The 17,334-nt window shown below is 42.3% G+C and overlaps 1 protein-coding gene across 1 annotated transcript in view; it reads right to left on the bottom strand.

Moving 5' to 3' along the window:
- EGFL6 (EGF like domain multiple 6) overlaps positions 1-14,979 on the bottom strand; it is a 33,531-nt gene extending 18,552 nt beyond the window's left edge. Inside the window, exons 1-7 of the mRNA XM_063392855.1 lie at positions 14,777-14,979; positions 10,628-10,737; positions 8,346-8,438; positions 5,435-5,554; positions 4,508-4,627; positions 3,690-3,824; positions 1,827-1,949 (exon numbers count right to left, since the gene is read on the bottom strand). Coding sequence (XP_063248925.1) covers positions 1,827-1,949; positions 3,690-3,824; positions 4,508-4,627; positions 5,435-5,554; positions 8,346-8,438; positions 10,628-10,737; positions 14,777-14,844 — 769 coding nt within the window. The 5' untranslated portion in view covers positions 14,845-14,979. The remainder of the gene's footprint in view (positions 1-1,826; positions 1,950-3,689; positions 3,825-4,507; positions 4,628-5,434; positions 5,555-8,345; positions 8,439-10,627; positions 10,738-14,776) is intronic.
- Between the last annotated feature and the right edge of the window lie 2,355 nt (positions 14,980-17,334).

The raw sequence follows: 17,334 nt of genomic DNA, 5'->3' as shown, positions 1-17,334 counted from the left end.
TTTATATGTAAAGTTAGTCAAAAAGAAAATTTCCCTGGAAATTTTACCTTCTTATTAAAAAGAAAAAGCCAAATAAATGGGGAAAATAAACAAACAAAAAACCTAAAAACGCAGACTATTTTTCTCAGAGATGTATTTGTTTAGCATTTCACCTGTGGTACATTTTGTTTTAACAAAACCATACCAAGATGTGTCATGTCAGTTTACTTTGATATCCAGTCAAATGTATCCTTCCATTTCAGTGAGCTGCAGTGACATATCACAAGAGATGTGGTCTAGCAAGGAACCTGGCTTACAGCATTGAATTTGAGTAGAAGAATGTTCTAAACATCTCTGCTGTGGTAATCTATGTCCATGTCAAACATTTCAGTAACAGTCACATTTTTGTGTGTTTATTTTTGCTTGTTAAGAGCCAACATTTTTTTACTGGAAGTTGAAACTTAACAAAATGGTGCTCTGCTGTGCAGGGCTAAGAGCTGGACTAGTGGGTCCCTTGCAACTCAAAATATTCAGTGAAAATATTGATTTATCAATGTGTCTTGTAAGTTTCAATTGCTACCATAATGGGAGTAGGAACATGAATAATAGAGGGGCTCAGAGAACATCTGTGACCATGAAGTATAATCATAAGACATATCTAATCAAGGATGACTTGAAAAGATTTAAATATTATGTAGACTTCAGACAAAAACTTTTAAAATGTTTGAGCAGGAGTCAAGTGTTCTCTTGAAGAAAACATCTTTAATGATGTTGCAGTAGAAACATCTCCCAGGATTAATAAAAGTATAAATGAAAAGGTTCATTTTAAATATAAAAACAAGAACTTTCTTTCTTTCTTTCTTTCTTTCTTTCTTTCTTTCTTTCTTTCTTTCTTTCTTTCTTTCTTTCTTTCTTTCTTTCTTTCTTTCTTTCTTTCTTTCTTTCTTTCTTTCTTTCTTTCTTTCTTTCTTTCTTTCTTTCTTTCTTTCTTTCTTTCTTTCTTTCTTTCTTTCTTTCTTTCTTTCTTTCTTTCTTTCTTTCTTTCTTTCTTTCTTTCTTTCTTTCTTTCTTTCTTTCTTTCTTTCTTTCTCTTTCTTTCTTTCTTTCTTTCTTTCTTTTCTTTCTTTCTTTCTTTCTTTCTTTCTTTCTTTCTTTCTTTCTTTCTTTCTTTCTTTCTTTCTTTCTTTCTTTCTTTCTTTCTTTCTTTCTTTCTTTCTTTCTCTTTCTTTCTTTCTTTCTTTCTTTCTTTCTTTCTTTCTTTCTTTCTTTCTTTCTTTCTTTCTTTCTTTCTTTTCTCTCTCTCTCTCTCTCTCTCTCTCTCTCTCTTTCTCTCTTTTTTGTCATATTCAGTTAAAGTGGGAAATGACATCTTTATAGGTCTTCCATATTCAATAGACAAACAAAGGCAAAATTTAAGTGAAAACAGTTTAACAGAGAAGTCACAGCTTTCCTCCCTTTTCTCATTTTTTGCTAAGTTAGCCTGAAACACCTCTGGGAGGGACTGCACATCTCTCCAAGGGGCTAACGTTAGCAATTCATGGAGCAATCACAGTAGATTTTTAAAACTATTTTCTCTGTTTCTTCAAGACAAATACTGTTCAAATACTTCTCTGTTCTCTGCAATTCCTAGAGATATTATGAGACTTGGAGACTTGTGGGCCAAATTAATTTGAACAAGTGATATTTATCTTGACTATGCTATGAGCCATGCAGTTATTTTGTGGAGAGGTCTTGCTTGGTTGGTATTGCAGCACTGTCCAGCATGATTCTTCTGAGAACATGCCTTGTAATGATCAGTTATTGGAGAAAAACCATCAGCACTATTCCTGATATGCAGTGGTACTCACCAGCACAATCAAATCCACTTCCTCGGTAGCCCTGTTTACACTGGCATTGGAAGGATCCTTGGGTGTTGAGGCACTCTGCGTGGAGGCTGCACCCGTGTGTGTTTGTCACACATTCATTTACATCTGGGGGAAGATAGAAACCCTTCAGGGAAAACTGTGTTGAAGCCCAAGGCTCCTGGCAGCCTGTTTGTGCCACCCATCTCCTTCCAGGTGCTGTGAGCACTAATGTTACACCACGACAGTGCAGTGACCATCAGAGGCACAGGAATTCACATGAGCAGAGACTGCTTGGTGCCAGCTCCAAATGCACAGATGCTGGTGTATGCACCCATGGGAAACGCAGAGCATCCCAGTAAGACACGGTGAATGCAGTGACCTTCTGACTGAGAACAGGATTCCAGCTTTAGGTTGTACACATTCTTCTATTAACAAAAGGCACAAGGCACCAAGAGAATGTGTGACATCAGTTTAAAAAAAAGCTCAACAAAACATTCTCATTCTTTCATTCACTGTAGAAAGAATGCAATGGAAAGTAACTCTGAGCATGCCAAGATGTCAAGATTTTTAAGCTACCTCTCACATTCCAGCATATACATGATGCTGCATGAAAAAAGGTATAATAAGGAAAATTCAGTAGAAAATGTGACATTCAACTCACAGCAAAATGTACAGGCACCAAGAATATTTGGTTTTTCTCTGTTACAAAGATGTTTCTGATTTATCCCACATGAGGGAGTCATGTTGGAGCACAAATGTTTATACCACTCACATTTTATCCAGACTGCTTCATTTTTAGCAGCTGACAGGTCCTCTCATAATATAAGTCAGCAAACAAACAAGTAGCAGGAAGACTGACTCAAAAGTCTGCTGTGTCTGAAAGTGAGATTTTTGAGGTTTGCAAATAAAATCCTGACTACTGAGACCTTTCCATTTTCCCCCTGTGCACACATATTGTATGAAAAAAGAAAATATTTTTTCCACTTGAAGTCTTCTAGAGTTTGCAGACATGAAATGCAAACTTAAGCCTCCAAACATGCCTTATGTTCTTCCTCCCACTCCTCACTTCCAATGTCAATTAAATATAAACAAATCCCATTAATTCTCTTTTTTATGCACGTGTAGTAGTTCCAACCCTTCCAGGCCCTTTTGTAGTCAACAGCTTGAACAATACTCCTGCAGCACCTGCTGCAGTAATTTATCTTTTGCTGTCCTTCCAGCTTTCAGCTGATTGATTGAAACAGGAGTTAAGCGTGTTTTGACATTTGTTTTAACACCTGAGCATGTCAAGATAACTTTTTGCCTGTGTTTATTTTTGTTATGGAGAAACTTTGTCATGCAACAGAAACCTGAAAAGTAATTGAAACCAACTATTTTCTTACTTTTTTTCCCCAAGTTCTGTATAAACCATCCAAATAACTGTGTTTACAGTCATGAAGTCACTTCACATTCTTCAATAACAACATGAAAAAAAGAAAAGAAATATAGTGGGACTGCTTGTTCATCACAGTTTGAAACCACAACAACAAAAAACTGGTTCTTTAAATAAACCTTTACCAGAAGTAGCATTTTTTTTAGTCAACAGTTGTCAATTTTCAACAAACTAGTGCACATCTTGACTTGGCACAATGGGGCAATTTAAACTGTAAGTGCCAGTGATTCAGTTTTGCATAAGGCTACAGAAAAAAAAAAACCAGAGAAAAATTCGAAGTCCCATCAAGAATATTCTTGGTGTGCCATCTTTTACCCATTTCTGAGGCAGCATCCCCAGGACAGGCCAACGTGCTGGAGACAACAACAGGGAAGATTCCCACAGAGGTGGGAATAAAAAGAATGAAGAAGGAATATCCGTGGGCCAGCTCTTACCTACACAGTTGTAGTGGCCCCTGGTGTATTTTAGCTCATAACCCAGCTGGCACTTGCAGTAGAAGCTTCCAAAGGTGTTGACACATCTGCGGTTGTAGGAGCAGACAGCTTTGCCAGTGGAGCACTCATCAATGTCTGCAGCAGGAGAAGGGAGGCTGGTCAGATTCAGGAGGAGGTAAAATGGGAACAAACTCACTGGGATTTGCGTGGGAATGATTTGGTCTTGGCTATCACAAATAAGTTTAATAAATAAGTCTTAGAATTTCCCATTTGGTGATGGCTTTTGCACATGTTTTTATGAGTGAAGCAGTAAAATGTGAACTAACTTTATGGAAAAACACAGTACCAAGTATTACAAGCAATGCTTTCTTAATCACAGGAAACTCACAGGTACTGTTGAGACTTCTGGAAAAAATTGAGCAGTTTGTATTGTGGGTCATAACAATAACAGAAAGCCTCATCCAGACAAAATGCCCAAATCTTATAACACATTATGTCAGCAGGGCAGCTTCCTGCAGGCAAAGCACTGTAATTAATGTGCTCATACCAATAGGGAGAAATTGAATCTATTGATGACTCTAAATCATGTCAAAACATTGAATAATTTAGTGAGGATGAGAGTTATCCAAATAATTACATGGCAAATAGTTCAAGAAAAAATATTTTTAAAAAGTATGAAAACTTTATATTACCCTGAGAGTAACAAGAATCATTATTTAAACCAGCAAGGAAGGTCAACTACATCCTAACCTTTCCCCAGAATTTTATGGCTTCAGGGATCCTGCAGAAAAGAAGCTGAGTGAGCTCTCTAACCATACCAATGCATGTCCTTCCATTTGGTCCCAGCTGAAGGCCACCTGATGGACAGAGACACTGCACCTGCCCTTTGACTTCCTCACATCCATATTGGCAATTCACCATGGCACATGTCCTAGAACCTGAAAACAGTATTTAAAATAAAAACAAGAGCAAGATTCTAGGCTGGACTCACACAATTTTAAGTTAGCTATTGATGAACACAGAAATTAATCAAAACAACAAAAATCCGTTAATTATGAATAAAGCTGTTTATAAATTAACATAATAAAATTTCAGGAATCCATGAGATACTTTCTACAAATAAAACTGTCACCAAAAAACTAGAAGCTTCCCCAGGTCTTAAAAATCAGACTGGGTAAAAAAGCAGAATACTTTCCATTTCATGCTGGCTTAAAGAAGATAGGTAGAAATACCTATTTTCACAAGTTTAGATAAGCCTTAGATCATGCAGCAAATGTTTGCAAGAACAGTTTTCATCAACTGTAGAAAGCATATTAACACAGATAAAATAAATCAGTTGTGGAACACAGAAAGGTAAAGCAAGGACTAATGGCATGAAATCCAGCACAGTAAGAGGTAATCTGTGTTGGTGGTTTGCTCAAATATGTTTGGTCACCCTTATTCAACAGGTGAACTGGCAGGAGAGATCATACCAGCTGTTCTTCGTCTGAAGCAACACTGTCAAAGAATTTTACTTCTATCAGGATCAAAACACCTCTGAAGACCAAAATATAAGTATGATCTTGTTTACTTTACCCAGGAACTACCAAATAGGAAGCCTCTTTCAGCTGTGACAGTACCAGAGAGCAGGGGCAAAGACCTTATTCTGAATAAGCTAAATCTGCTCATCAGAAGAAGCAAATCTGCCGGGATTAAATGTGGTGAGATGATTTTGGTGTGCCTGTTCCATCAGCTCCATTACTTACTTGCACACGTGCCATCTGGCATGAGCATGTAGCCATTGAGACAATAGCACTTGTAGCTGCCGTGTGTGTTCATGCATCTGTGCTCGCAGGGACGTGGCTTCAGTCCACACTCATTCAGGTCTGCAGAAGGCATTGGAACAGAGTGAGAGCTGGGCTTTCACACACACATACATTCATGCATATAGGTGGATAGTGTTGCCTAATGTGTGGAGTTCCCCAGAGTGAAATTGTCTGGATGGAAAAGAAGCCAGCCCCTTGCAAGAGGAGAGTTCAGCAGACCATCTGGCTGAAAGACTGCTAGTAAAACCAACATACACAGACCTCTACACTTGCAAAATTAATGCAAACTCTGGCCACATCTGGCAGCTTGTTAGGAAGAAGTGGAGGGATGGAGAGAATTGTAGCTAATCTTTTTTGGGAGAGTTTTAAATGGATTTTTTTTCTGATTCTAGCCCTCCAGTTGACCTCTGTATTAGAAAGGCAAAAACATGAGACTAAGAACAGCAAAACAGTTTGAGATAAAGTGAAACAAAGATTTTTACTTTAATTTTTCTGAGCTATACACTGGCACCAAGGTTATCAGTAGCAGAAATGAAATACAATATATGAAAAAAATTATGTCACTTTAAAAAGATCTCAAAAACCTCAGAATCCTGAGAACAAAACATTCTAAATCCTTCTCAAAATCCAGGATTTAAAGGCTTTTCAGAAACTAAATCAATTTCAAATTCCCAACATCTGTCCTTCACAGGGAGAAAATGAGAATTCTAAAATGTTTATTTGTGTGGTATAGGGTGAGCAGTGCTGACAGTGAAATTTGGCCTATGACAAGGGGACAGCATCTGTTTTTTACTTCCATGACCTGACACCTCTCCCTCTTGTAGTGATTAGTAAATAGACAGAACTCATTTATAGAATGCACCAGCATATGCAGCCCATTCAATATGTGTTTAACAGCACATATGACGATAACATAATTTCAGTAAAGATGCAGCTCTCCAGGCAAGCACTGAGCTTGTGCAACTCCACTTCTAATGGGAGAAGCATCTGTTCTTGTGTCACACCTTGCAGAACACAGAACAAAACCTCCAGGCTGTTCAAAGCATAAACTTTGTGGAGGTGCCCATGTGTTTGTTACAGCTCAGTCCAGGGAAGAGAGAGGGTTGCACTGTATTATTCTCACAGGGTCTGTTTGAAAAAGAACAACCTGTCTGCTCACAAACCACACTGGAATTTTGTGCTACTGTGAATCCACTAAATAACTAAGACTCTCTTAACAAAGAAACTAGAGAGCAAACTGGAGAACAAAAGTTATTCCACTTAGAGCATACATTTTCAAAAGTGCTTATCTGCACCTATCTCTCACAATGCACAGATTGCATACACAGCTCTAAAAAAGAACCTATGGAGATAAGGCTAATTTAGCTCAGACTTGGTGGCAGACTCATACAGTCCCCTTATCTCTGTTATTTTAGTTAGCTCATGTTGAGCTTGCTCAGCAGTGCGGGACATTCTGCTGTAAGGACAGACCAAGGCTACATCTGCCAGTTAATTAGAAGTGGGTATTAGCACTCCTGGCTGATGGAACATGCCCACCTATATGGCTGTACTGTTGAAACAAACAGCTCTTGGACACTTCTGGCCTGTACCAGCCACCACCTCACTGAAAAAATCCTGGCCCTGCTTTCAGAAGGTGAAAATCCCAGGAGCTAAGAGGGAATTTGCATGTGTATGTCTGTGCAGTGGCTCCCCCAAGCCTCAGTCTCTGAACCTACTGAAGTGCACAGAGCTGATCAGATTGCCTGTGGAGAGCAAATGCACATGGAGTTACTGCACAGAAAACACCTAAAAGCTGAGGGCTTCTCTGTTGCCTTTTAGTATTTAAGCTGCCAAATAATTTTTTAGGTTGAACTTCTGTGTTTAGAGGCTGAAGTTGTAAGTGGTACTTATACATCTGTTACATATAACCACAGCTGTTTCCCTTTCCTCTCTAGTGGTACTGAGGATTTAACTTCTTTCCCTGTGAGAAATAGCAAAAGATGGATTTTTCCAAAATACCTAATGGCACATCTTTAGGGCATATTATTTGAAGATACTGTGTAATAAATGGGCTGTTTTGGCTATAAAAAATGTGCATTTAGCATGTCAATGCAATATTTTCAAGCACAGTCTGCTTAGGAAGGTACGAGGACAGACCTAGTCATTTGTGTGGTCTTTATGTCATGCTTCCATCATAGCACCTACAGGTCACTCATCTGCCTCTCCATGCACAGTGACCTGCTCCTTTCATCTGATCCAGGACAGGGGTCATATATTGGAACAGGAGGGAAAAAAAAAAAAAAAAAGCTGAGTTCTTAGCCATGTGTTAATTGAAATATTTCCATGTCAAATACCAAGCTCATGGGGAGGAAACTGTGCGTTTAAAGTTCCTGAAAATGCAGTTCTAAGGACTTCCAATTGTGGTTCTCAGAAATACCACCAGCATATACAAACAGGCCAGGCAGATTGATAAATTACATGTCTACCATAAAATTGCATGTCTTTCTGACTAGAAGATTAGTTTAAAAAGAAACATGGGCTGCTACTTAAGAAAGTTCTGGAATTGACATCCATCTCTTCTGATGCCTTCCTATATAATCTCTCCACGCCTTGGTTCTCTGACTATGAACATGACAGTTTGCCCTTGTGATCAGCCCACAGGAGATACACAATATAGGTTCACACTTCTGTTTGCTGAAGGCAGCTTAGAGCTTGCCTGGGATGCTGGAGATGCAAGAGCCTTAAATTCTTAAATTCTTCTACATAAACAAGAAAACATTCTGGTTTATTGCGTTGGAAGACAACAAAAACAACAGTACAAGCTAAGGAAACAGAAAACCAGCAGTCTCCTTTGTGGAGCATATGCACAAACCTTGATTGCAGGTTTTCCCTGTAAATCCAGGGAAACATTTGCATTTGTTTGGTCCCATGCACTCTCCATACTTGCAACCATGTCCACAGGTAGCTGGTGGAGTCAGGCAGAGAAAGGAGAGAGAAAAGTAAAAAGTTAGAAGTATTCTATTTCAGAACTTTTGCCTTGCTTAATTGCCTAAAAGGTTTTGCACAAGTTCAGCATCCTCTATACCTCTCCCTCTAATCTGAGAACAGTAACTACTGATTAACACTTTATTTGGCCTTGAGAATAGTGGCACTAACATGAATTACAAGAATTTGGTTATTTCTAAGTTTGTAAAGACAAAAGGTCTCTCCCTCTTTTTTTTTTCTTTTTTTTTAAATTTTCCTGCAATGCTTACAACTCGCATTTTGTTTTGTACTCTTGCCTTTTTCCTTTTTTTTAGGAAGCCTGTGTGAGAAGCAGCTGGGCAGCAGCTTGAATTGCTATGCTTGGCATCTGGAGTAGGAAAGAGGCAACAGCACTCTCCTAGAGCCAAAGGAGACACATAATCCTATAGCAGTTTACAGTTTTGGATTTCCTCAGTTACAGCAGAGGAACGTGTCTGTCCCGTGGTGGAACGTCCAGAGCACATCTGTCATCAGACAACTGTCCTTACCACACATCCCAGCAAGCATAATTGCATCAGGTTTATCATCGTTTGAGAGGGCTACATTTAACCTGGATGCATTAAAAAGCAACTGAGTCCTCTGGATCATCAATCAGAAATTAAATGCTGACTTTTATAAGACTTAAGGCTCCTGAAATCACTCTAATTGGCAGCATGGGGATTATTCAGGAAGAGCAAACCAAACAGGAATTTATATCATGACTACTTCTGAGGAAACAGTGAAAGAGTGTGCACCAGGATGTGAATCTCGATTCCTCATGTAGTTAAGCTGATCTGCAAACTATAGGAAAGTTTATAGGAAAGCTGCTATATAGTAAAATTAATATAAAAATATTAATTTTTCTGAATTCAAGGCTCTTCCCTACATTAACAGATACATTCAGATGTACTGAAGGTACTAACTCTGCAGATTGAAGCATTTTTCAACACTTCTTCCAGCTCTGAATGCAACATGGCACACTGCAAGACCAGCTTTTTCCCCTGGCAGCCAAAGCATCCCTGCTTGGGATGTTCTCCCGTGGATGGACACATTTCTTTTCTGTGACTGAGGAGATGCAGGACTGCAAAAGTCCAGCTTGCAGTGCTAGCACTGAAGCAGAGAAAAGCACCACATCTGGACTTACAATGCAGAATTACATTATAGGTGACTTAAAATAATTTGTCAAAAAACAGTCTTCAAATTTTATGAAAACTTACTGCTTTAAAACAGGACAACCTACTCCACTGGCTGATCAAAAGTTACATTTGCCAGTTATCCTTCCAGGTATTAATTTGCATCAAAACTAAAGTGCAATTAAGCAATGCAAGAAATACTAAAATAATCCCCCCTTTTTTTTTTTAAATGGCATATAATATATACAGAGTAGAGCAGAGACATGTTAGCACCTTTTCATTATATGGATTTTCAGCAATAAATTATTAAATTAAGCCTTTATACAAATTCACTAGATATAAAAGGCCAAACTCTCTGGGACAACAGGTGCAACATCTGAAAAAGATTTCTAAAACATATATTTTTATGATTTTTGTGTTTTGCCAAAGTACAACTGGAGAGAGAGATTCCACACTGCATTCTCCTTGGGATATGTAGACCTTTTACAAATTAGAAGTGTCTTAAGAGTCTTTGTTTCTTCATTAAGCCAATGATCCACAGACCAGAATGCTGGCTGGCTACCCAAGCTAGTCAGGGGCACTTATGGCTTGAGTTTTATTTATATCTTTAGTGAGTTAAAACCCTCTGGTTCTCAGAGGCTGTGCAATCTGAAGATAAAGGATACCAACTGATATAAAATAATTTAAGGGTCCTTATATAGCATTAGAAAACACTTAATCTATGGCACGTACTCAACAGCTGTGACAGCACAGCCACTGACCAGGGCTGTGCAGGAGGCTAGAACAGATGGTGCCTTCTGGATCTAAGAATTTCTGAACATGCAAGCTACCCAAAGATCTGCTTTTTTTGAGGAGATGGTCTCTCAAGCGTGTTTTATTTGCACTCTCACAGAGTTAGGAGATTTCACTCCTCAGAAGCTTTCCATCTGTATGTAACTTCTGGCAGACACGTGAGAAACCACCTTCTTAGTACGCAGCATGCAGCACAGAGAGGAAACAAACAGCAAGTGAATGTTACCTTCACAGTGGTCGTTGTTCTTTCTCCAGCCAGGACAGCAGTCCAGCCTGGAACCGTAGCGACACACCCCAGGCTGGCTCCCAGCCCCCAGCTGCCCGTGAGCCCTCGAGCTGTGCAAGGAATGACAAACACTGGCTCCAGCAGGAAATGCTCTGGTCCATTCCCCTCCATACCCCCTTGTACAATTCTCTTATGTTTTATACACTGTCAGGCATTTTCATTTCACCAAACCCAGAGCAGTGTTCCTGGACAGGAAGGCAAACTTGCATGTGATCAGAGAAACTGGGATCATGGTTTCACCTGCAATACATTAACCGTGCAAGGTAAACCCTTTCTAATAAGAAACATGGCAAAGGCAAAAAAATACAGCCAGCTCCCTTGCTAGAATGAGTCATCTTCTTACCAGTGAAGTCAACAGGGCTGCCTCAGTTTGTGTCACACAAACAACTGGATTGAATATATGACACTGACAGCACCATTGCCTCGGATGAGCAAAGACTGATTGACAGAAAAGCATGTTGAGAGCATCAGTCAGCCCTGTAAAAGCTGGTGACTTGCAGGCTCATAGCCACTGCACTCATGCAAAGTGATTGCATAAGTGCAGACAGTCCAAGCATTCTGGTTGCACCAGACTCCCTGACCATACAAATTAATGTGAATTTCACCTGCCAATAAGCCCAGGGGGTTCAAAGTCATTGTGCAGATCAACAGCTGCAAGAGTTGGAAAACCTGCCATGTTAGTTGCCAAAATTATAAATCTGGTGGAAATCCACAACGGTGTAAATCTTTTAGACCTCCTCTGTACTTCTGAGTGCTGTGGCTTTTGTTCTCTTCTCCCTCTGCTTGCTGTTACTTAAGTTGTCCACCACCACACGGAGCCTGACCCCTTTATGAAATTCCTTCCTTTATCCAAAATCCTCTATCCCCATTGCTTTATCCAAGTAATAATTTAAAATGCATTTTCTTCAAAGGGTCCAAAGTTTTGGTTTTGACCCAGAAAATTCCTTTTTGGTGAGAGCTTTATAGTAAGTGATTTGGGGTAGTAAGGGGAGCAACACACTGCAACAAAAATCTCACTGTGGGAAAAAAATGGTGGGAAGACGTCATCGGGCATGAACTTTTGCATTTTTTTAGAGTGAGGCACAAAAATTATTTTGTTACATTACAGGTGTGCTTTGCATGTATCTTCCTGCAAACATCACTGAGGCAAACTAGTAGAACAAATATATGCATACACTTCAAAGACACAAGATGTTACTCCAGAGTTTTCTTTAGTAGGTGAACCTTTGGAACTAGAAGGGAGTTCAGAGGAAATGCATAAGCTCATGTATCTGAGGTATTCTAAACACAGAGATGGTCTTCATGTCAACTAGCTAGTAAAAAAGCTTCAGTGCTGGAATAAACTGTTCTGAAACCACCCAACCTTTGCCATCAACCCAGTGATGCAGTTTACAGGAGTACCTGTACTTGTTCATGAACATCTTCAGACAGGTGAAAAAGTGTTTTGAACAGCTCTAACTCCTCTGTGTGTGTCTGTGGCAAATCACCACCCTCCCTCTGCATCTACAGACAATAAAATAACCTTTTTCCATTTTGTTATCCACATGCTGCTGGCTTACATCACTTGCAAGTATGCAAGTTAAAGAACATATGTTCTGCTTGCAGACTAGAAAGTGGCCTTGAATTCACCTGGATAGTAAATGTATATTCTTCTTGCATCCCAGAAAATCCCTTTGAACACATCTGGATAGTGCTATGACTCCCCTGGAAGGTTAAAATGCCTAAAGCCTGGAAGAAGGAAGATCTCATTCCTTTCCAAAAGGTGCTCATTTTCACAGGCAAAACTGGTCCAGTAATGTTTTATTTAATAATTTACTTCATAATAAAAAAAGTCATTCTATAGTATACAATATCACTCAAGATTTCAGAACAAACTTTCCTTAAAACTGGGAAATGTTCCATAAATCTGCAAATTAAATTAACATAGCTGAACTCTATAGCTATTGCCCTGGACAACATCGAAAGACTTGTTCTGACTTCCACAACAAGCATCAAGATAAAACTTATTTTTGGCAGAGGGAAAGACCAACTAGATCCCAAAGTCTGGGAGGAAAACCAGTTTTGCCAGGTTAGTCCCTCTTACCTGAGGAATCAACACCCATTAGCTTAGCTATTTTTATCAGGAGTTCAGAATTTTTGGAAAAAGAAATTTAGAAAGAAGAGATTCTTTCAGGCAGGCAGACCCCTTCTGGGAGAATGTTACATGAACCCTCCTGGATATTGGGGAAGAAGTAATGTAGACTGGAGGCACAGGGCACTCCTGATCCCTCCTTGTCTGATATTCCAGTAGGATTTCAGAGGGACTACCTAAAGTACTTGAGTGAGATGGTTGGACTTATCTCTCAGTGTCTGCTCAGTGTGCAAAAGATTCCTGGCTTTGAAGAACCTGCAGCCAAAATATGTGAGTGAAAAAGAAAGGCAAGAGAAGGCACACTGCAGGTCACATCACAGGGCAGGTCAGTGGAAGAGTGGTGTCTGAACAATCTGTCCTCTGAGAGGCAGCAATGGTGCTAAACATCACAAGTGGCTACTTAGCAGTCCAGGGTGCCCAGGGAGGAGAAAAGTAATTGATTTTATGTGGCTGTGGTATTGCTGACAGCACTATGTGGCATTTAGCAAAGAACAGTGAGGATGAATAGCAACCACAACAACCCAGGGCCGCCTGAGTTGAGGTGGCTGAAATAAAGAGCTGGCTGCATTGGCTGTCACAAGATTGCTGTGAGCCATTAGCATCATTTTAAACGAAGTGGGACTAAATTTCACTGCTGCTGTAACCTGTATTGTTGTTATGGTTTAGGAATGGTATTCCCCAAGTCAGTCCCCCCACCAACACTCTCTGCAACCACATGCCACCCTCTCTTGCTCCCCCAATTTCCCCTCACCCTTCCCCTTGCAGCAGGATGGAGTTGAGGATTGGAGGCACAACAGGTAAAGATCACAGACTGAGGTAAGAAAAATTTACTGGAAACAGCAATGAGATAAGGAAATTAACAGTAACAGCAACAATACTAATGACAGAAGGTGGAAGAAAAGAAACATTTCACATGAAAATACCCCAATAATAGACCAGACAGGCTCCTTCCAGCACGTTTTGTTGACTGGAAGGAACCCCTTCTCCCTGGAGGACAGTCCTTTTCCCCGGGCCTGGACAATGGTGTGAGGTGGTATAGAATAACTAATGTACTTTCTCTAATACATAAAAGCAGGTCTGGAGTTCATGAACCTCCACTTCCTGAGGACCTGACCACTCAGCAGCCTCACATGTGCTGGAACAGCACACTGCCACTTGTTGATGACAAATATTTCCATTCACAGAGCTAACATTAAAGAAATAAACCACAAGACATCTTGAAGGCTTCATATGCAGTTGCTGTGACTTCTCCCTTCATGAGCTATTGCCTTGAGCTTCTGGAGAACTGGGAGAGGGAACACTGCGATGGCTTGGTCTGGAGTAAGTGGTTTCATTGATCCTCTCTCAAAATCTCCTTTTGTTTCCAAAGCATACCTGTCTGCACAGAACCCAGCATCTGTGATGAGTGGCTGTGGTGAAGGGCCGTTTACGCTGGCAGACCAAGAACTGGAGGTGCTCACACCTTTCCACAGAAGGTGCAGCTGTTCCCCCATTAGGATCCTCACCTAGGCTGCCGCTTTTCGCACAGCACGGGTCCCCAGCTCCGGTGCGAGCACCTCGGGGCTCACCGGCCCGCTGGAGCGCACAGACCGGCCGGGCGCCGTTCAGCACCGGGAGCGGCGGCAGGGACCCGCGGACACGGGCGGGAGGGACCCGCGGACACGGGCGGGAGGAAGGGACCCGCGGACACGGGCGGGAGGAAGGGACCCGCGGACACGGGCGGGAGGGACAGGCGGACACGGGCGGCGGGGAGGGCGAGCCTCGCGGACACGGGCGGGAGGGACAGGCGGACACGGGCGGGAGGGACCCGCGGACACGGGCGGGAGGGAGGGACCCGTGGACCCCCGGACACGGCGGGGAGCGCCCCACACCGCCGGGGAGCAGCGGCAGCAGCCGCGGGCGGCCGGAGCCGCCGGAGCGGGGCTGCGGAGCCCGGGCCCCCCGCCCGCCCCGCTCACCTGCCCACAGCGGCCAGCCCGGCGGCGAGCAGCGCGGCCAGCACGGCGCTCCCGGGCGCCGCCACCATCGCCCGCGCACGGGCGGCCCGGCCCCGGCCCCGGCGCTGTCCGGCTGTCCCTCGGGCTGTCCCTCGGGCTGTCCCTCGGGCTGTCCCTCCGGCTGTCCCTCGGGCTGTCCCTCGGGCTGTCCCTCGGGTTGTCGCTCTGGCCGTGCCTCGGCGGCGCGGCGGCAGCCCTGAGCGCGGCGGGCGGCGGCACCGGGCCGTATAACCGGGCGGGGCGGGGCGCCTGGGGCCGGGGCGGGCACACACCGGGGCGGGTGGTCCCGGCCGGAGCGGAGCCCGGAGCCGCGGCGATGCTCGCCCGGGGAAAGGCGCGTCCCTCTGCGGGCGGGACGAGGCCCGGCCTCCCCCGGCACCCGCTGTCCCCAGCGCTGCGATGGGCTTCCATCACCGGGACACTGCCTCTGCACCGAAAGCTTTCCAGGCTTTGCCCTGCAGGACCATCACCGCACAAACTGTTTCCAAGTTGCTAAGAACTTGCACATTAGGAAAATCTTCTTTAGAAATCTTCTGCCGAGTTGTTGACAACTATTGCTGATTTCTTCAGACTTCTGAAAGTACGAGTGTTCCTTCAAAGCACACTTAAGTCACCTTGTAGAGAGGAGAAGTGCAAAGCCAGAGGTACCAAAAGACGGCAAATTTAGCCCCAGGATTCAAATGACATCTAATTAAAATTCAATCTAATTAAAAGAACAAACTTGGCAATGTTGCTTGTGTTCTTGTGTTGCACAGGACGGTAAAGACTTTTTTTTTTTTTTTTTTTTTTTTTTTTTTTTTTTTTTTTTTTGTCCTGGATGCTGGACACAAAAGCCATTGTTGGTTTGCAGCTGTGCTGCCGTCTTTCTGAAATGCAGGAGCACCTTGAGACTCTCCAGCTCCCTTCATTAGACCTGTCTTCCTGTATGGGAGGAGTAGTCTTTTGATTTTAGTTAAATCAGCATCATGTAGAAAGCAGGCTAATTACCTAAAACTGAATTCAAAGATTCATGTTTCTTATTATGCACACTTATTTCAACAAAGATATGAATGTATCATTTGAATCTGAGCTTGCCACTAAAATCTTGATCAGTGTTCAAGATAAGTTTTTTTAGTCAGAAGACAAATAATTTCTGAACTGTAATGCATAAAGTCTGTTATGAGCTATAATTATTTCCTCAATTTTTTTATTTTTCTTTTTGTTTTGTTTTTTTTTTTTTACAGAGTGGCTTGTGGATAGGTCTGTGTGCCCTGGTGGTCCCTAAGTAGTATTTCCCATTGCCTGCTGGAATGGGACTGGCCCTGGTGTCCCCCATTCTCTGTGATTTATTAGGGAAATGTTTATTGAGGCTGCAGTCATGGCTGTCTCCCAAGTGAAAGCTAATGGGCAGTTTCTGGACTATCCTCCCAATCTTGCTCTGAGCTCTCACAGGAGCTCTTTCACACCAAGGTGATATCAGGGGAGCCTGTGGCTTCTAAGGTCATATATAACGTGTCTTACAGCAATATCCCTCAGCTTTTAGGAAAACCTTGTTGTACTTCATACAGTCCTGATCCCAAAGCACACCTCATGGCTGCTGTTGTTCATACATTTTCTTGATATCTAGAATGCAAAATGTGAGATTAGTGGGATGACAATTATTAATCCTATTTCTAGACTGAACAGAGTTCTTGTTATTGTTTCATGAAATGCTGCCCCTAGTTTTTGGGTCTTAGCTATGTTTTGGATTCCAGTTTGTCATCTCTGCACCAAAGTGAGGCCCCGTGATCAGACTGCTTTGCCCACTGAAGATGCCACTTCCCATTTAGGGTGAATGGAAATAACAGCTCTGAATTTGTGTGTGTGTAGGGAAGTCCTGCTCATCCCCCCCTCCTTTGCCTGGCATGCCGGTTTGTATCAACAAGAGCATCACCAGCAAGCAAAGATGAAGAAATAATTGGCCCTCTCAATTTATCACTTGTCAGGACATACCTGGAATACTCTGCTTAGGTTTTTCCTACTTGTTCCACTTGCTACTTTCTCTCTGAAAGTTCCTGTGGAACAGCTCCACAGCTCCATGGACCCTGGAGCTTCCATGCAGAGGAGGAGATTCAGTCTCCAGAGCATGCTGCAGGTACACGAGGTACATGCTCTGACACAACTCTGACTGTACCATGATTTAATATGCTTTTTTCCTCAGAGGCAGTAGCTGTATTTCTCCAAGGGGTGGAAGAGTGGAATGGAAGATAGTCCTTGAGGCTATGGAAGAGAATTAGATTTGCCCCTTTCTTTTCCACACTTTGAGTGTCCCTTCCCATGGAAAGGAAGGGGTTACATTTTCAAATTAAGCCTTGAACTCTGAAAAGTGTGCCAAGTCCCCTGTGAAGAACCCAACACCAAGTATCTAATACATAATGCCCCCCATAGGAGCCCTTTTTCCCCACCTGGCCTATCTTAATTGATACCTGTGCAATCCATGTGTGCATCAGGGATTGCCATTTCCAGCAGCTTTATGAATGAATGTAATAGGAGATCCCTGT

The sequence above is a fragment of the Prinia subflava genome, chromosome 3 (assembly GCF_021018805.1).
Source record: "Prinia subflava isolate CZ2003 ecotype Zambia chromosome 3, Cam_Psub_1.2, whole genome shotgun sequence".
Taxonomy (NCBI): domain Eukaryota; kingdom Metazoa; phylum Chordata; class Aves; order Passeriformes; family Cisticolidae; genus Prinia; species Prinia subflava.
The sequence above is the reverse complement of the archived record's forward strand: the minus strand, read 5'-3'. Positions and strand labels throughout refer to the sequence as shown.